The sequence below is a fragment of the Electrophorus electricus genome, chromosome 19 (assembly GCF_013358815.1).
Source record: "Electrophorus electricus isolate fEleEle1 chromosome 19, fEleEle1.pri, whole genome shotgun sequence".
Taxonomy (NCBI): domain Eukaryota; kingdom Metazoa; phylum Chordata; class Actinopteri; order Gymnotiformes; family Gymnotidae; genus Electrophorus; species Electrophorus electricus.
In genome coordinates this window covers 15,834,427-15,854,426 of record NC_049553.1, presented here as the reverse complement: position 1 = coordinate 15,854,426, position 20,000 = coordinate 15,834,427, and the positions used below count along the sequence as shown (strand labels likewise).

The 20,000-nt window shown below is 47.4% G+C and overlaps 1 protein-coding gene across 4 annotated transcripts in view; it reads left to right on the top strand.

Moving 5' to 3' along the window:
* The window catches only part of ptprn2 (protein tyrosine phosphatase receptor type N2), a 221,094-nt gene that overhangs the window by 197,330 nt on the left and 3,764 nt on the right, over window positions 1-20,000 (top strand). For all 4 annotated transcript variants that reach the window (XR_004775270.1, XM_035519849.1, XM_035519850.1 and 1 more), the window contains exons 17-22: window positions 3,603-3,680; window positions 6,959-7,078; window positions 7,581-7,747; window positions 11,763-11,816; window positions 14,925-14,989; window positions 16,589-16,662. Coding sequence is in view for 3 of the 4 variants with exons in the window: in XM_035519849.1 (XP_035375742.1) it covers window positions 3,603-3,680; window positions 6,959-7,078; window positions 7,581-7,747; window positions 11,763-11,816; window positions 14,925-14,989; window positions 16,589-16,662 (558 nt within the window). In the remaining variant the exon portion in view is untranslated. The remainder of the gene's footprint in view (window positions 1-3,602; window positions 3,681-6,958; window positions 7,079-7,580; window positions 7,748-11,762; window positions 11,817-14,924; window positions 14,990-16,588; window positions 16,663-20,000) is intronic.

Genomic DNA, 20,000 nt, shown 5'->3' with positions numbered 1-20,000 from the left:
AGAGTATAGTGTGTTTGACATTAGTGTTTATATAGAGTATAGTGTGTTTGACATTAGTGTTTATATGGAGTATAGAGTGTTTGACATTAGTGTTTATATGGAGTATAGTGTGTTTGACATTAGTGTTTATATAGAGTATAGTGGGTTTGACATTAGTGTTTATATAGAGTATAGTGGGTTTGACATTAGTGTTTATATAGAGTATAGTGGGTTTGACATTAGTGTTTATATAGAGTATAGTGGGTTTGACATTAGTGTTTATATAGAGTATAGTGGGTTTGACATTAGTGTTTATATAATGTAGTGAGGGGTTTATATACATGTTTATCAGGGGTTTGGTGTGTGTATTCTCACACACATCACAGACAAAAAAGCAGTAACAGATCGAAACTCAAATGTTGACTCAGATCGGTGTGCTTTCACCGAGTGTTGTATAGCCGAACACTTAGTGTGTCCCTGCCTTGAATTTTAAGGCTGTTTATGGTCATTCAGGCTTTGGCAGACATACAGGAGCATCAGTGTCATTTGGTGGACATCCTGTGTCTTTGAACCTTGCTGTTCAACCCTAAAAATTCAGTTAATGAAAGCAGGACCTTCACTGGTTTTTGAAACCACAAATGTTTTTGTTTCTGCGAAAAGTGAAGAAATTACGTAGAATGAGTGCTTGAATTTTACTGTCATTATTCAAATTAAGTCTGTGCAATATGGATGTCGTCCTAGTTATCTCTGTGGATGGCTTTTTGTTTCACTTATTTTATTTACTTGATAACACACACACACACATACACACACACACTCTCTCACACACACACTCTCACACACACACACATGCACATACACACACACTCTCACACGCACATACACACACATTCACACACACATTCACACACACACACACACACACACACACACACACACACACACACACACACATTCACACATATACACATACACACACACACACACACACACACACACTCAGGCTCTGTCCCTAGTTGCTGAGCTTCTCATCAATAAATGTGCTTGATTAGAGTGCTGCTTTCACTTTCACAGCTTTAATCATCCATATTACAGAATGAACATGCTCAGAGAGAGAGAGAGAGAGAGAGAGAGAGAGAGGATGGGAGAGAGGGAGGAGAGAGAGGCAGGAGAGAAGGAGGGAGTGAGAGAGGATGGGAGAGAGAGAGAGGAGCTGGGCATGTTGTGGTGGTTAAAGTAGCTGTGGTGTGTAGTGGGTGGAGTAGCTGTGGTGGGAGGTGTGGCTATAGTGTGTAATGGGTGTAGTGGGTGTTGTATTGGGAGTAGTGGGTATAATGTGTAGTGTGTAGTGTATATAATGTGGTGGGTGGTGTAGTGGGTATAGTGAGTAATGGCAGTAGTGGGTGTGGTGGGTGGTGTATTGAGAGTAGTGGCTATAATGTGGTGGGTGGTGTGGTGGGTGTAGTGGTGTAAGGGCAGTAGTGGGTATAATGTGTAGTGTGTAGTGGCTATAATGTGGTGGGTGGTGTGGTGGGTGTAGTGGTGTAAGGGCAGTAGTGGGTGTGGTGGGTGGTGTATTGAGAGTAGTGGGTATAATGTGGTGGGTGGTGTGGTGGGTGTAGTGGTGTAAGGGCAGTAGTGGGTGGTGTATTGAGAGTAGTGGCTATAATGTGGTGGGTGGTGTGGTGCGTGTAGTGGTGTAAGGGCAGTAGTGGGTGTGGTGGGTGGTGTATTGAGAGTAGTGGCTATAATGTGGTGGGTGGTGTGGTGCGTGTAGTGGTGTAAGGGCAGTAGTGGGTGGTGTATTGAGAGTAGTGGCTATAATGTGGTGGGTGGTGTGGTGGGTGTAGTGGTGTAAGGGCAGTAGTGGGTGGTGTATTGAGAGTAGTGGCTATAATGTGGTGGGTGGTGTATTGAGAGTAGTGGCTATAATGTGGTGGGTGGTGTGGTGGGTGTAGTGGTGTAAGGGCAGTAGTGGGTGGTGTATTGAGAGTAGTGGCTATAATGTGGTGGGTGGTGTGGTGCGTGTAGTGGTGTAAGGGCAGTAGTGGGTGTGGTGGGTGGTGTATTGAGAGTAGTGGCTATAATGTGGTGGGTGGTGTATTGAGAGTAGTGGCTATAATGTGGTGGGTGGTGTGGTGGGTGTAGTGGTGTAAGGGCAGTAGTGGGTGGTGTATTGAGAGTAGTGGCTATAATGTGCTGGGTGGTGTGGGTGTAGTGGTGTAAGGGCAGTAGTGGGTGTGGTGGGTGGTGTATTGAGAGTAGTGGCTATAATGTGGTGGGTGGTGTATTGAGAGTAGTGGCTATAATGTGGTGGGTGGTGTGGTGGGTGTAGTGGTGTAAGGGCAGTAGTGGGTGGTGTATTGAGAGTAGTGGCTATAATGTGGTGGGTGGTGTATTGAGAGTAGTGGCTATAATGTGGTGGGTGGTGTGGTGGGTGTAGTGGTGTAAGGGCAGTAGTGGGTGGTGTATTGAGAGTAGTGGCTATAATGTGGTGGGTGGTGTGGTGCGTGTAGTGGTGTAAGGGCAGTAGTGGGTGTGGTGGGTGGTGTATTGAGAGTAGTGGCTATAATGTGGTGGGTGGTGTGGTGGGTGTAGTGGTGTAAGGGCAGTAGTGGGTGGTGTATTGAGAGTAGTGGCTATAATGTGGTGGGTGGTGTGGTGGGTGTAGTGGTGTAAGGGCAGTAGTGGGTGGTGTATTGAGAGTAGTGGCTATAATGTGGTGGGTGGTGTGGTGCGTGTAGTGGTGTAAGGGCAGTAGTGGGTGTGGTGGGTGGTGTATTGAGAGTAGTGGCTATAATGTGGTGGGTGGTGTGGTGGGTGTAGTGGTGTAAGGGCAGTAGTGGGTGTGGTGGGTGGTGTATTGAGAGTAGTGGCTATAATGTGGTGGGTGGTGTGGTGGGTGTAGTGGTGTAAGGGCAGTAGTGGGTGTGGTGGGTGGTGTATTGAGAGTAGTGGCTATAATGTGGTGGGTGGTGTGGTGCGTGTAGTGGTGTAAGGGCAGTAGTGGGTGTGGTGGGTGGTGTATTGAGAGTAGTGGCTATAATGTGGTGGGTGGTGTGGTGGGTGTAGTGGTGTAAGGGCAGTAGTGGGTGTGGTGGGTGGTGTATTGAGAGTAGTGGCTATAATGTGGTGGGTGGTGTGGTGGGTGTAGTGGTGTAAGGGCAGTAGTGGGTGTGGTGGGTGGTGTATTGAGAGTAGTGGCTATAATGTGGTGGGTGGTGTGAGTAGGCTGTGTCCTCATCCTCTTGTGTTCTCATCATCTTCTGAGGAGACACACAGTACAAAACAACAGTTGGCCTTTACACACAATAAGTCATTCTGATGACAGTCATAATACTTGGGTCATCCCCATCATATTCTGTTTGGCTAACTGGCTTAAATAAGTGAGGAAGTGCTTGTAGAGTATGTTAAAGGATCAATCCAAGACCAGCCAAATCTGACCACCAGTTATCTGGATACTTCAATCATGTTTTGCAGTCTGTTCGTAATGGGTTTTTGTGGTTAGTGTGCTATTAATCAACCTACCCAACATATCAAGCACTACCCAACATACCCATTTCTCCAAATGGCTCACATTATTTCAGCCCTTACCCTCTTTCTCTGTCTCTCTCTCTCTGTAGATGGATCATGACCCTAGGAATCCTGTCTACATCTCTGCTCAAGCTCCACTTCCATGCACGGTTTCAGATTTCTGGCAGGTGAGTCGCTCCGTGATGTATCATGTTTTTGTGCTATGTCAGCCTGACGGAGCTCAGCCAGCTGTGGTTGTGCTGTGCCATGATTCTTAAAACCAAAGTACTAAAAAAGTACTAAAAAAGTACTACAAGGGTAGATGTAGGATGAGCGTGTTTATTAATTATTAACTAAAACTAGATTTAAGAAGCATATATGTATTAGCTGTAGTTCTATTCTGATGATTCACTAGAGAAAGCCCAGGTTCCCACCTGACCAGAGGTGTGTCTGTGTTAAGCAGCATCTGCAGGACCAACAGCCAATCAGCCCACTGGCAGAAATTATAGCGTGGGAATGTTAGCTGGTAATGCTACCATATCTGGTCCGTGTCAGCTTAGGTACGAGATAACCAAGAAGTCTCTCATTATTTAGCTGGGATAGCTGTTCACATGAACAGCATGTTCAAAAGAATACCTCCATGAGTGTGTGTGTGTGTGTGAGTGAATGAGAGTGTGTGTGTGTGTGTGTGTTGTGTTTCTGTGTGTGTGAGTGAATGTTTGTGTGTTTGTGTGTGTGTGTGTGTGTGTGTGTGTGTGTGTGTGTGTGTGTGTGTGTGTGTGTGTGTGAGTGAATGTGAGTGTGTGTGTGTGTGTTTGTGTGTGTGTGAGAGAATGTTTGTGTGTGTGTGTGTGTGTGTGTGTGTGAGTGAATGTGAGTGTGTGTGTGTGAGTAAATGTGTGTGTGTGTGTGTGTGTGTGTGTGTGTGTGAGTGAATGTGTGTGTGTTAGAGAGAGAGAGAAAGAAGAGATAGACAAAGACAGAGAGAGTGAGACAGAGAGAGTGAGACAGAGAGAGTGAGACAGAGAAAAAGACAGACAGTGGGAGAGAGAGACATCACACATTCCCTGCATACTCTGTGCTGCTTGAGGAAGAGAGTATTGTCCTATTAGAGACCGAGTACTTCCACACAGAAAATACGATTTCACTGGGTGTACTAGAGAAATTCATGCTTGTACTGCTGACGTCTGTTCTTGAAGAGCAGATCACACCCAAGGTATCCGAGAGAGGGCAGGGTTAGCTGAGTCACAACCTATTGTGAGATTGGATTACACGAATGAGTTCTCTGTTCATTTATCACCCTCACTCCAGTCAGTGAGTTGAAAGGTCCCATTTAATGTTCTCTGATCGGTCGTACCTGCCAGTCCAGGAGCACAGGCAGTCCAGGAGCCTGCAAGCAGGATAACATCAAAACCAAACAGTAGCCAAATAGCTATCGTTCAGTTTTACACCTCACATAAAGTGCAGAGGGGTGTTATCCTACAGTAAATCAGCAGGACTCATAATGGACGTGCTGTTTGTTTTGCATTACTCGTTTGAGCTAAAGGTTGGGGGCTTCGTGGACGTGTGTGTCTTGAGCGCTTTGTTTAAAGTGCACTTTAGCTTGAATTGTTGGCTCACATTGGTGTTGGCTGTGTTAATGTGCCTGATGTCACTCTCCTTCTGCAGCAGCTAATGGGAAGGGTACTAATCAAGGTTATTGGTTGCTTGTATTTATTATTTTGTAAATTACTGGTAAACAATAATGATCTAAATTGAATTAACTTCATAGGGATGAATTAGAAACAGTCAGGCCTGTATAGACTTGGAAAGCTTTCATTAAAATCTCCATTTGGATTAGTGGTGAATGTAAAAGCATCAGACCCTGTCAATTAAATTTGCCTACCTGTCTTGCTGTACAGGTCTTCACCTAATTCTTATATGACAAATAAGTTTAAGACAAAGGAGAAGAGAAGCCTCTGACCCACACAGTCCAGGAGCAGTGTTGTTCCGCACACTGTCCAAGAGCAGTGCTGTTACCAACACAATCCAGGAGCAGTGCTGATACCCACCTAGTCCAGTAGCAGAGCTGTTACCCACACAGTCCAGGAGCAGTGCTGTTTTCCACACAGTCCAGGAACCGTGTTGTTCTGTACACAGTCCAGGAGCAGTGCTGTTACCCACACAGTCCAAGAGCAGTGTTGTTACCCACCTAGTCCAGGAGCAGTGCTGTTACCCACACAGTCCATGAGCAGTGCTGTTACCCAACGAGTCCAGGAGTAATATTGTTACCCACACAATCCAGGAGCAGTGATGTTACCCACACAATCCAGGAGCAGTGCTGTTACCCACACAGTCCATGAGCAGTGCTGTTACCCAACGAGTCCAGAAGTAATGTTGTTACCAACACAGTCCAGGATCAGTGATGTTTTCTACACAGTCCAGGAACAGTGTTGTTGTGTACACAGTCCAGGAGCAGTGCTGTGCCTCACACAGTCCAAGAGTAGTGTTGTTACTCACACAGTCCAGGAGCAGTGCTGCTAGTGTTGTTTGTGGGTTTACATTTACAGCATACATATTTGTGAGTATGACAGTATATTTATGAAAGTGTATTAATGGGTATGACAGTATATTTATGCATATAGATGTGTGTAGGGGGTGCGCGTCTAGGGTGTGTATGTAGGGTATGTGTGTAGATGTGTATGTGTATGTTGTGTGTGTCTGTGTGTGTGTGTGTGTGTGTGTGTGTGTGTGTGTGTGTGTGTGTGTGTGTGTGTGTGTGTGTAGGGGTGTGTAAGGCCAGTCTGCGCTCTGCGCCAGTGGACTCATGGTTGGTTGGTTTGCTTTGACCTCTGTATAATACTGCAGCTCCATGTTCAACACTGACACTGTTGACTCACCATGGTTGGAGTGTGTAAACAAACTTCTCTAATGACCTCCAGTTTACACACCTCTTCCCTTTCTTCAATCAGGAACAAAACATTGGGCTCTTTGGAATTTGCTAGAATAACAGCAAAAAAAGCACCTCAAAAATAATGTTTATGATTTTTAAAAAGCTGTTTAATGAGACTAGTAAATTAGAACAAGAATCCCAGATATTTTCGTTAGCTAATTCTGCTGCTGAAAGTTTGGAATCTAAGCTGAGAAATAAGATTTAAATTAAAAACAAAATGGATTATATTTTAATAATTTTAGTGAGTTCATAAATTTTGCAGGTGAATTTTAGAATTTCCTTATATTAAAAAATGAAATATATACTGTGTTTTAGTCTGGTGCGTGTACTGTTCATTTTCAGTTCAGCCATGTCGGACCACATCTAACCAGGAGCTTCAGAATGATCCGAATAACAAACTTTCAAATTAGAGTAAAAGTTCCACTCCAGACATCAGGGAGGAGCATTACTGTAATATCAGGACTGGTGAGGCTGTGCTCCTGGGGAGGCTGGCCCAGCTGCGCTCTGACCCCTTCTGCCTTTCTGCTGCTGTAGATGGTGTGGGAAAGTGGATGTGTGGTGATTGTCATGCTAACGCCACTAGCTGAGAATGGGACCAAACAGTGCCATCAGTACTGGCCAGATGAAGGCTCTGACCTGTACCACATTTACGAGGTAACACACCTGTATACCTGATAATACACATTTACAACATTTACAAGGTAACACACCTGTATACCTGATAATACACATTTACAACATTTACGAGGTAACACACCTGTATACCTGATAATACACATTTACAACATTTACAAGGTAACACACATGAACATGCTTGTAACACATTTACAAGGTAACATGCCTGTTCTCCTGATAACACACCTGTACCCACACAGATTTGTGAAGTAACACATCTGGGCCACAATAACATACTTGGTAACAGTTAAGGACACATCTTTAACACATTTTGGATATTACTCATATGTACACCTGATAACCCATCTTCCCCACATTCCCCAAGTCTCTACCACATTCCCTAAGTCTTTACAACATTCCCTAAGTCTCTACCACATTCCCTATGTCTCTACCACGTTTCCTAACTCTGGTCTAACCTGAGCTGCAGATCGGTGTGCAGTGAAACTGTGCCCACTGGTTAACTGAGTCTATATGTCCACAGGTCAACCTGGTTTCAGAACACATTTGGTGTGAGGACTTCCTGGTCCGCAGTTTCTATCTGAAGAATGTTCAGACCAATGAGACACGTACTGTAACCCAGTTCCACTTCCTCTCCTGGATGGATCAGAGTGTTCCAGAATCTGCCAGAACTCTGCTAGACTTCCGTAGGTGTGTACATGCATCTCTCTCATTTCTCCTATCTTTATACCTGTCCCTCTCCGTGTCTCTCCACCGGTCTCTCTCCACTCACATGGTGGACACCAGGAACAAAGCTAGTCCTTCCTTTTTTGTGTTTTTAAAATTTTTTTTTTCTCAAATAGCATCTATTTTTAAAATATTTTTTCTTTTTTCCATTTATGTTCTGTATTCAGCTGGGCTTTGTTAGGTTTTCAAATAATAATCTACAACCCTCCTTAGAGAAAACATAATCTAATAGGTTCTCCTTTCAAACAGCAAATAGACAGTGGACACACCAGTCATCCCTGTGTCTGCTCTTATAGTGAACACCCCAGCTAAAGGGGAAATGTTCTACAATTAATACACCTCCACCTTCTACAGACGCTGAGCCGTCTCACACACCTCCACCTTCTACAGACGCTGAGCCGTCTCACACCCTCCACCTTCTACAGACGCTGAGCCGTCTCACACCCTCCACCTTCTACAGACGCTGAGCCGTCTCACACCTCCACCTTCTACAGACGCTGAGCCGTCTCACACACCTCCACCTTCTACAGACGCTGAGTCGTCTCACACACCTCCAACTTCTACAGACGCTGAGCCGTCTCACACACCTCCACCTTCTACAGACGCTGAGCCGTCTCACACCCTCCACCTTCTACAGACGCTGAGCCGTCTCACACCCTCCACCTTCTACAGACGCTGAGTCGTCTCACACACCTCCACCTTCTACAGACGCTGAGCCGTCTCACACACCTCCACCTTCTACAGACGCTGAGCCGTCTCACACCCTCCACCTTCTACAGACGCTGAGTCGTCTCACACACCTCCACCTTCTACAGACGCTGAGCCGTCTCACACCCTCCACCTTCTACAGACGCTGAGCCGTCTCACACCCTCCACCCTCTACAGACGCTGAGCCGTCTCACACCCTCCACCCTCTCCTATAGATGCTTCACGTTTGCAGAGGTCGTGACTCTGCCAGTGAGAAAATAAAAGAAAACAACGTATTGGCAGATTTGCTAAGATGTTTTGTTTACTTTCCATTTGGCCTGAAATGAGAACCAGGCTGACAGAATACAGGTTTGATGATAGGTTAGACCAAGAACAAATGATTCCCTTTTTAATAACTTATTTTGCTGTCTGTGCATGCTTCCCTAAACATTTCATCTCCACCTGCTGTTTCCAGTGTAACCTTTACACTAACCCTGCTGGGATTGTACCTGTGTACCACACACTTATTGCTGCTGTAGTGGTTGAAGTCCTGGGGAATGCTACGCTACCATTTTGCTTGTGTTGAGAGGACGGAACCATGCAACTGAACAGCCAAATGACATCCTCCCTGCTGGTGTGTGAGGAAGGCTGCTTTATTTATGCAGTACATGCACAAGGCAATTCAAGGTGCTTTACAAATACAAGAAAGGAATTAAAGGTAATTGACTTAAACAGAGAACATAAAGTTAATTGAAAACACATAAAAAATAAATATAAATAAATGAAGTGCATAAAATCAAGTAAAGAAAATAGAACAGCAGTGTACTCCTGTCTGAAACCAAAACAGACAGCAGAGAGGTTTACAGTCTGGACGAAATGTGTGTGATGTTGAAACACTTCAGAGGCTCTTTGACTGCTGGTTCTCTCTTTCTGCTTGTGTAGGTCTGATTTTCCAGGCTGTGCTGGATTTGTCCTGCTTGTGTAGGTCTGATTTTCCAGGCTGTGCTGGATCTGTTTTTGTGAGCTTGTCTGGAGGCTTGCCAGTGTTCCTTTTGAGGCCTTTATGTTCATTCCCTCGTGATGTCTCACACGCTGTCACATTCTGCCACCCAACATCAGACCTCATCTTTTTCTTCTTCTTCTTTTTGGTTGGCCAGCTAATTAGCGGTTGCCACTGTCATTTTTGTGATGTTGCAGCTAGTTATATGAGCCCAGTTGCATAGTCACAAAAGTGATCATTGGAAACTGTATCTCTACTTCCAGGCCCTCACTCCTCACCTCACTCTTCCTCCACTCCTCCTCCTCCCCTCACTTTTCCTCTACTCCTCACTCCTCCTCCACTCCACCCCACTCCCCCTCACTCCTCACTCCTCCTCCTCCCCTCACTCTTCCTCCACCCATCACTCCTCCCCTCCACTCCTCACTCCTCCTCTCACTCCTCACTCTTCCTCCTCCCCTCCACTCCTCACTCCTCTTCTCACTCCTCACGCTTCCTCCACCCCTCACTCTTCCCCTCACTCCTCACTCCTCCCCTCACTCCTCACTCCACCCCTCACTCCTCCCCTCACTCCTCCTCCACTCCACCCCCACTCCTCCCCTCACTCCTCACTGCTCTTCCTCCCCTCACTCTTCCTCTACCCATCACTCCTCCCCTCCACTCCTCACTCCTCCTCTCACTCCTCACTCCTCCTCCTCCCGTCACTCTTCCTCCACCCCCCACTCTTCCCCTCACTCCTCCTCCACTCCACCCCTCACTCCTCCCCTCACTCCTCACTCCTCCTCCTCCCCTCACTCTTCCTCCATCCATCACTCCTCCCCTCCACTCCTCACTCCTCCTCTCACTCCTCACTCTTCCTCCTCCCCTCCACTCCTCACTCCTCCTCTCACTCCTCTTCCTCCCGTCACTCTTCCTCCACCCCTCACTCTTCCCCTCACTCCTCACTCCTCCCCTCACTCCTCACTCCACCCCTTACTCCTCCCCTCATTCCTCCTCCACTCCACCCCTCACTCCTCCCCTCACTCCTCACTCCTCCTCCTCCCCTCACTCTTCCTCCACCCATCACTCCTCCCCTCCACTCCTCACTCCTCCTCTCACTCCTCACTCTTCCTCCTCCTCTCCACTCCTCACTCCTCCCCTCACTCCTCCTCCACTCCACCCTTCACTCCTCCCCTCACTCATCACTCCTCCCCTCACTCCTCACTCCTCCTCCTCCCCTCCACCCAACCCCTCCCCTCCTTTCTCCAGCCCAACACGTCCCCCCCTTCTGCTCCAGTCATCTTTTCCATGCTCCACTGCACTCACCTGGTTTTGACTGCTCTTTCTCTCTCTGTGTCTGTCTTTTTTGTTCTAATCGTCTTCTTTCAGCCTTTTCTGTGAGGTATGAGGTACCGTTCAGAGATCAGCTAAAGACTTGTTTGATTTTCTCCTTCTTTTCTGTCTGTGGAGGAAGGTTGTTTTTGATAAATAATCCTTTTGTAATCACCCTTAACGGATTTTTCACATTTTCTGTAGCAGTTGTAAACAGCCTTGAGGTATTCACACCGATGAGAGAGTGTGTGTGTGTGTGTGTGTGTGTGTGTGTGTGTGTGTGTGTGTGTGTGTGTGTGTGTGTGTATGTGTGTGAGAAGATCCGAAAGTAAAAAGAAAAATGTAAGAAAAGGAAACGAATAAAATTAAAATGTGACCCCCAAATTATTATTATCATTATTGTTATTATTATTATTATTATTATTTATGGTTATTATTGTTATTATTATTGTTGTTTGATTGGCACCACAACAGCTGCTGTGTTTGGGTTTAACTGCTGTGTGTGGGATTAACTGCTGTGTTTGGGTTTAACTGCTGTGTTCAGGTTTAATTGTGTTGTTTGGTTTAACAGTTTTATTGTTTTTATTGTGGCCAACACAATTCTTTTACTACTGATCTAATGTGGGTGGGTTTAGACCTCCAGCACTTTAACCTGTCTGCTCCAATACACTCTCAAAACCTGCAGGAATAAACTAAATCATGCGTGTTTGATCAGGAAATTCACAAACTTGCAAAAGTCAAAGTCAGATTCCCCTGATTAGAATATTTAAGACTATTATAATAATCTCGAACAGTACACATTTGGCTAATAACACTGCTGAGGTAAAATCTTAAGCAAGTGTTCCTTTGGCTCAGAGATTCTTTCAAGCATTTTCTAAAGTCTCAACTTTAAATACACTGGTGCACTGTGTTCTTCAAAAACCCTTCAAACTGCATAACAGCATAACACTAGTGACCTGTCTCTGTGTTTGTGTTTCATTGCAGAAAGGTTAACAAGTGCTACCGGGGAAGATCTTGTCCCATAATTATCCACTGCAGGTAAATACAAACAAAACAATTTGCATAAAAAAAAACCAATAACAAACATTATTGTAATACATATATATATATATATATATATATATATATATATATATATATATATATATATATATATATATATATATTTGATTTCCAAACTCTTCCTAAGTTAAAACATTAGTATCATGTATATGTATATGATGTATATGAACTTCTTTTCTTCGCATTATTCAAGGTCTGAAAACACTGCACCTCTTTGGTCATTTTGACCAGATGTTTTCTGCTCTAAATTCCAATATTTTAATATGGGATTTGGCCGAAATGTTGCCAGTAGTTTACAGAATAAAACAAAAATGGTAATTTTACTTAAACACATAAATAGAAAAACCAGAGAGAAGCTGTAATGTTGCAGTGGTGTGTATGTGTAACCAGACAATTGAAGGCTGTGTAGGACAGCTGTGACAGTTGTGTGTGTGAGGGTGGTGTGTGAGGGTGGTGTGTGTGAGGGTGGTGTGTGAGGGTGGTGTGTGAGGGTGGTGTGTGTGAGGGTGGTGTGTGAGGGTAGTGTGTGAGGGTGGTGTGTGAGGGTGGTGTGTGAGGGTAGTGTGTGAGGGTGGTGTGGGAGGGTAGTGTGTGAGGGTGGTGTGTGTAAGGGTGGTGTGTGAGGGTGGTGTGTGTGAGGGTGGTGTGTGAGGGTGGTGTGTGAGGGTGGTGTGTGAGGGTGGTGTGTGTGAGGGTGGTGTGTGAGGGTAGTGTGTGAGGGTGGTGTGGGAGGGTGGTGTGGGAGGGTAGTGTGTGAGGGTGGTGTGTGTGAGGGTGGTGTGTGAGGGTGGTGTGTGAGGGTGGTGTGTGTGAGGGTGGTGTGTGAGGGTAGTGTGTGAGGGTGGTGTGTGTGAGGGTGGTGTGTGAGGGTAGTGTGTGAGGGTGGTGTGTGTGAGGGTGGTGTGTGAGGGTGGTGTGTGATGGTGGTGTGTGAGGGTGGTGTGTGAGGGTTGTGTGTGACAGTTGTGTGTGAGAGGGTAGTGTGTGAGGGTAGTGTGTGAGGGTGGTGTGTGAGGGTGGTGTGTGAGGGTGGTGTGTGAGGGTGGTGTGTGAGGGTGGTGTGTGAGGGTTGTATGTGACAGTTGTGTGTGTGAGGGTAGTGTGTGAGGGTGGTGTGTGAGGGTGGTGTGTGAGGGTGGTGTGTGACAGTTGTGTGTGAGGGTGGTGTGTGATGGTGGTGTGTGAGGGTGGTGTGTGAGGGTGGTGTGTGACAGTTGTGTGTGTGAGGGTAGTGTGTGAGGGTGGTGTGTGAGGGTGGTGTGTGATGGTGGTGTGTGAGGGTGGTGTGTGAGGGTGGTGTGTGACAGTTGTGTGTGTGAGGGTAGTGTGTGAGGGTGGTGTGTGAGGGTGGTGTGTGATGGTGGTGTGTGAGGGTGGTGTGTGATGGTGGTGTGTGAGGGTGGTGTGTGAGGGTGGTGTGTGAGGGTGGTGTGTGACAGTTGTGTGTGTGAGGGTGGTGTGTGAGGGTGGTGTGTGAGGGTGGTGTGTGACAGTTGTGTGTGTGAGGGTGGTGTGTGAGGGTGGTGTGTGATGGTTGTGTGTGTGAGGGTAGTGTGTGAGGGTGGTGAGTGAGGGTGGTGTGTGAGGGTGGTGTGTGAGGGTTGTGTGTGTGAGGGTGGTGTGTGAGGGTGGTGTGTGAGGGTAGTGTGTGACGGTGGTGTGTGTGGTTTGTTTGTGATGGTTTGTGTGTGAAGGTTGTGATGAGGGTGGTGTGTGAGGACTGTGTGTGAGGGTTGTTTGTGTGTGTTGTGTTTGAGGGTGGTGTGTGTGGTTTATGTGTGATGGTCATGTGTGTTATGGTCGTGTGTGATGGTTGTTTGTGTGATGGTCGTGTGTGTGTGATGGTCGTGTGTGTGTGATGGTTGTGTGTATGCGATGGTTATGTGTGTGATGGTCGTGTGTGATGGTTGTTTGTGTTTGTGTGTGTGTGTGTGTGATGGTTGTGTGTGTGGTTTGTGTGTGTGGTGTTTGTGTGTGATGGTTGTGTGTGTGTGTGTGTGTGTGATGGTCGTGTGTGTGTGATGGTCGTGTGTGTGTGATGGTTGTGTGTATGTGATGGTTATGTGTGTGATGGTCATGTGTGATGGTTGTTTGTGTTTGTGTGTGTGTGTGTGATGGTTGTGTGTGTGGTTTGTGTGTGTGGTGTTTGTGTGTGATGGTTGTGTGTGTGTATGTGATCTGTGTGTGTGGTTTGTGCGTGTCATGGTTGTGTGCATGTAACGGTTGTGTGTATGTGATGGTTGTGGTTGTGTGTGTGTGTGTGTGTGATGGTTGCAGGGCTGTTGTTTGTCAAGCTGGTATTTTAGGTTTGAGTCCTTGACTGTGAGGCTCTGGCAACCCGGCTGTGCAGAACTGGAGATGATGTAACATCAGACTGCAGAGCTGAAATCTTACACACACACAAGCAGTTCAAACACACTCACTCTCACGAGTTCAAACACACTCACTCTCACGAGTTCAAACACGCACTCTCTCACACGAGTTCAAACACACACTCTCACGAGTTCAAACACACACTCTCTCACACGAGTTCAAACACACACTCTCACGAGTTCAAACACACTCACTCTCACGAGTTCAAACACACACTCTCACGAGTTCAAACACACACACTCTCAAGTTCAAACACACACTCTCACGATTTCAAACACACACACTCTCACGAGATCAAACACACACTCTCATGAGTTCAAACATACAATCTCACGAGTTCAAACATACACTCTCACAAGATAAAACACTCACTCTCAAGTTCAAACACACACTCATGAGTTCAAACACACACACTCTCACGAGCTCAAACACACGCACTCTCACGAGCTCAAACACACACACTCTCATGAGCTCAAACACACACACTCACACAAGTTCAAACACACACACTCACATGAGTTCAAACACACACACTCTCACGAGTTCAAACACACACACTCTCATGAGCTCAAACACACACACTCTCATGAGCTCAAACACACACACTCACACGAGTTCAAACACACACACTCTCACGACTTCACACACACTCAGTCTATTTCTGTTCTTGTCCCCATCTTTCCATCTCTCTCTCTCTCTCGCTCCCTCCAGTGACGGTTCAGGCAGATGTGGGAGTTACATACTGATAGACATGGTACTGAATAAAATGGCTAAAGGTGGGTAGTGACTGCACACGTAGACACACACATACACACACACTCTACTTGCAGCATCACCATGGCAACGATAATGCCCCTGTCTTCAGTTCAAGGTCTTGCAGTGCGTTAAAGGCGATGAAGACAGTTCAGGGTGAGATTTACATCTCATATTTACATCTCATATTTACATCTCATATTTACATCTTATATTTACATCTCATCTTTATACCTCATATTTACATCTTATATTTACACCTCATATTTACATCTCATATGTACATCTCATATTTACTCCTCATATTTACACCTCATATTTACATCTTATATTTACATCTTTTATTTACACCTCATATTTACATCTCATATTTACTCCTCATATTTACATCTTATATTTACACCTCATATTTACATCTCATATTTACTCCTCATATTTACATCTTATATTTACATCTTATATTTACACCTCATATTTACTCCTCATATTGACATCTCATATTTACTCCTCATATTTACATCTCATATTTACTCCTCATATTTACATCTCATATTTACATCTCATATTTACACCTCATATTTACATCTCATATTTACACCTTATATTGACTTTATCTTTGCTGGCCATGCGGCACAGGACCTTGCTGGAAGCATGCTTTGAGGTGTTCCTTACCATAAAATGAATTCAGATCAACACATATACCTGACCCCACCCTGACCCCATCCTGACCCCCTCCTGACCCCACCCTGACCCCACCCTGACCCTGCCATCCTCACCACCCTCACACCAGGTTGCCTGAGAGTGATCAAAGGCACAGAGAGTCATGGAAGACACAGATTTACCCCCCCCCTCCCCTCCTCTCCTCTTCACCCCTCCCCCTCCCCCTCTCCTCATCACCCCTCCCCCTCCCCCTCTCCTCATCACCCCTCCCCCTCCCCTCCTCTCCTCTTCACCCCTCCCCCTCCCCCTCCTCTCCTCTTCACCCCTCCCCCTCCCCCTCTCCTCTTCACCCCTCCCCCTCCCCCTCTCCTCATCACCCCCCCCCCTCCCCCTCTCCTCATCACCCCTCCCCCTCCCCTCCTCTCCTCTTCACCCCTCCCCCTCCCCCTCTCCTCATCTCCCCTCCCCCTCCCCCTCTCCTCTTCACCCCTCCCCCTCCCCCTCTCCTCATCACCCCTCCCCCTCCCCTCCTCTCCTCATCACCCCTCCCCCTCCCCTCCTCTCCTCATCACCCCTCCCCCTCCCCCTCCCCTCCTCTCCTCTTCACCCCTCCCCCTCCTCCTCTCCTCATCACCCCTCCCCCTCCCCCTCTCCTCATCACCCCTCCCCCTCCCCCTCTCCTCATCACCCCTCCCCCCCTCCTCACCTTTTGTTCAAAACACTTCCCGCTCTCTCTCATCGTCTTTTGCTTCTCTTGGGGAGCGTGAGTGAAAGGGCAGTGAGGTAGTTCGGTGGTGTTGGGCCTCCCTGATTGAGGAGAGGCAGAGAGAGAGAGAGAGAGAGAGAGAGTGGGAGAGTGGGAGAGAGAGAGTGAGAGATGGAGACAGAGAGAGTGGGAGAGAGAGAGTGAGAGGCAGGCACATATAGAATGTTCACTCCCTCACTCCATCGTCCTGTTCCAGGTGCTAAAGAGATTGATATAGCGGCAACTCTGGAGCACCTGCGGGATCAGAGGGCAGGAATGGTGCACACCAAGGTAAGCCATGTTTGTCCCTCCCCACACCTGTCCACAGCCAATCACATGACACCACACCTATCCACAACCAATCACACCACATCTATCCACACCACACCACACTGAGCCACACACAATCACACCACATCACACCTATCCACACCCAATGATACCATACCACACCTATTCACACCCAATCACACAACACTACACCTATCCACACCCAATCAAATCACACCACACCTGTCCACACCCAATCACACCACACCACACTGATCCACACCCTATCAAGTTTCAAGTTTCAAGTTTCAAGTTTGGTTTATTTGTCACATATATAGTCATACACAGTATAACTCGCAGTGAAATGGTTTGAGAGTGCTCTGTCCAAACTGAGGAAAAAAAACGGGTGCATAGAGGAATATAGATATTCTCTATATGTATAAAAATATATTAACAATGTATGTACAATATATGTATATTATGATTATATACACAATGTACCATGTATATATGGATATGTATAAGTGTATGTACAGTTCCGGCTTACAATTGAATATTTACAGTTACATGGTGGTGGTGGTCCCCACAGTTTATCAGGTTCCCTGATTCAGGGCCCGAATGGCCTGTGGGAAGAAGCTCCTCTTCAGTCTCTCTGTTTTGGTCTTCAGGGAGCGAAAGCGCTTCCCTGACCTCAACAGAGAGAAGAGCCTATTGTTGGGATGGGTTGGGTCCTTCACAATCCTTCTGGCCTTGGTCTGGCACCACTTGTAATAGATGCTCTGCAGGTCAGGAAGTTCCGTATGAGTGATGCGCTCTGCTGAATGCACTACCCTTTGGAGTGCTTGTCTGTCCTGCTTGGTGCTCTTCCCAAAGCAGACTGTGATGTTCCCCGTGAGGATGCTCTCGATAGTGCAGGTGTAGAAGTTCCGCAGTACCTTGGAGGGCAGTCTGAAGTCCCTTAGGCATCTGAGGTGGTAAAGATGCTGAAGAGCCTTATTTGCCAGGGAGTTGGTATGGCGGGACCAAGACAGGTCCTGCGAGATGTGAACACTAAGGTACCTGAAACTATCTACTCTCTCCACCGTGGTTCCACTGATCCTCACAGGTTGGTAGTGCCGCTCCTGCTTCTTGCTGCAATCCACGATCAGCTCCTTTGTCTTACTCATGTTTAAGAGGAGATTATTTTCCTGGCACCAGTTTTCCAGGTGTTTAATCTCCTCCAGGTAGGCCCTCTCATTGTTGTCTGAGATCAGGCCCATGACGACGGTATCGTCAGCAAACTTGACAATGATGGTGGAGCTGGAAGTGGCTGTGCAGTCGTAGGTGTACAGTGAGTAGAGCAGGGAGCTTAGGACACAACCCTGAGGAGCTCCAGTGTTGAGGGTGAGGGTGGATGAGACACTGTTGCCCACCCGTTCTGTTTGTGGTCTGTCTGTTAGGAAGTTGGAGATCCAGTCGCACAGGGATGTATGCAGTCCTAGATCCTCCAACTTAGTAGTGAGTAGGGAGGGGATGATGGTGTTAAATGCTGAACTCTGTAGTCCACAAACAGCATTTTAACATCATTACCCCTCCCTTCGTCCAGGTGGGTCAGTGTGGTGTGGAGCAGATGTGCAATTGCATCATCAGTGGAGCGGTTGTGGCAGTATGCAAACTGCAGTGGGTCCATGGAGGCTGGCAGTGAAGATGTGATGAAATCTCTGACTAGCTTTTCAAAGCACTTCATCACGACTGATGTGAGGGCAACAGGGCGGTAGTCATTGAGGCCGGAGGGTCGAGGTTTCTTTGGGAGGGGAACGATGGTGGAACTCTTGAAGCTGGATGGGATGATACCGAGCGTCAGGGAGAGATTGAAGATGTTGGTGAATACCGGGGCTAGCTGGTCTGTTCAGGCTTTGAGGACTCTCCCGCAGATACCGTCTGGTCCCGCCGCCTTCCTGGTATTCACTCTTTTGAACACTCTCCGGGATGATGAGAGGGCGCTGTTCTGTGGTGGGCTCTGTGCATGCGCCATTGGCTGTGCCGATAGCACCATTAGTGTTGTTAGCGTAAGCGCTGTTAGCATTAGCGCTGCTATATGTAGCCTCGAAGCGAGCGAAGAACGCGTTCAGCTCGTTCGCCAGAGACTCATCCGCACTCATCAGTCCGGAGGGTGGGCTCCTGTAGTCCGTGATCGTCCGTAGTCCCTGCCACAGGGATCTAGAGCCACTCTGCTGGAACTCTAGTTTCCTCCCGTAGCGCCGCTTCACCTCCCTCACCGCCCTGCGCACTCCGTATGCCGCAGACTTGTACTCGTCCATGTTCCCGCTGATAATACCCGCGTTGTAGGCAGCAGTGTGAGAGTTCAGAGCCTCGCGGATGGTTTTGTCCACCCAGGGCTTCTGGTTAGGAAACTTCTTGATGGTGGTTCTTGGAATCGTGTCGTCCACCAGTTTCCCAATAAACCCCACTACTGCCTCCGTAAACTCGCTGACATCATCAGTGCTGCGCCGGAACATGTCCCAGTCTGCGTCATCCAGAGCGTCCTGCAGAACGGCCACCGATTGGTCTGTCCAGCGCGCGACCTCCCTCTGAACCGGAGCTTCCCGTTTCAGCCGTTGTTTATATTTTGTAGGAAGATGGCGGCGTGGTCTGACTTACCAAACGGTGGATGAGCTAGTGCCTTGTAACTGTCCTTGTATGAGGTGTAGCAGTGGTCGAGTGTCCTATTTCCCCTGCTGGGGAAGGTTACGTGCTGGTAAAGGTTGGGCACTGCATGCTTGAGGTTAGCTCTGTTGAAATCCCCAGCCCTGATAAGTGCAGCGTCCCGGTGTTGTGCCTGAAACTGTGTGAGAGCCTCATGAAGTTCACACAGTGCACTGTCCGTGTTGGCCTGGGGTGGGATGTACACGGTGTTGATGATGACCGAAGTGAACTCCCGAGGAAGGTAGAAAGGGCGAAACTTGAGGGCGAGCAGCTCCAGGTTGGGTGAGCAGGAGCGGGCGAGAGTAACAACATTGGCGTTGTTGCACCAGCTGTTGTTTACCATCGCACACACTCCACCACCTCTCAACTTCCCCGAATCTGCCGTCCTGTCCATGCGGTGAACTGAGAAGAACTCGGCCGGCTGGATGGCGTGGTTTGGTACCTCTGGGTTCAGCCATGAAGCAGAGGAGGTTGCAGTTCCGAATGTCCCTCTGGAACTTTATCCTGGCTCAGAGGTCGTCGAGCTTGTTGTCCAGAGATTGGACATTGGCTAGCAGGATGCTGGGTGAGGGAGCTCAGTGTGTCCGAGCCCTCAGCCTGTTCCTGACGCTGGCTTGCTTTCCTCGAGGCCTTTTCCTCGTGTCGCGTCTTTTATTCTCCCTCAGGATCTCGGC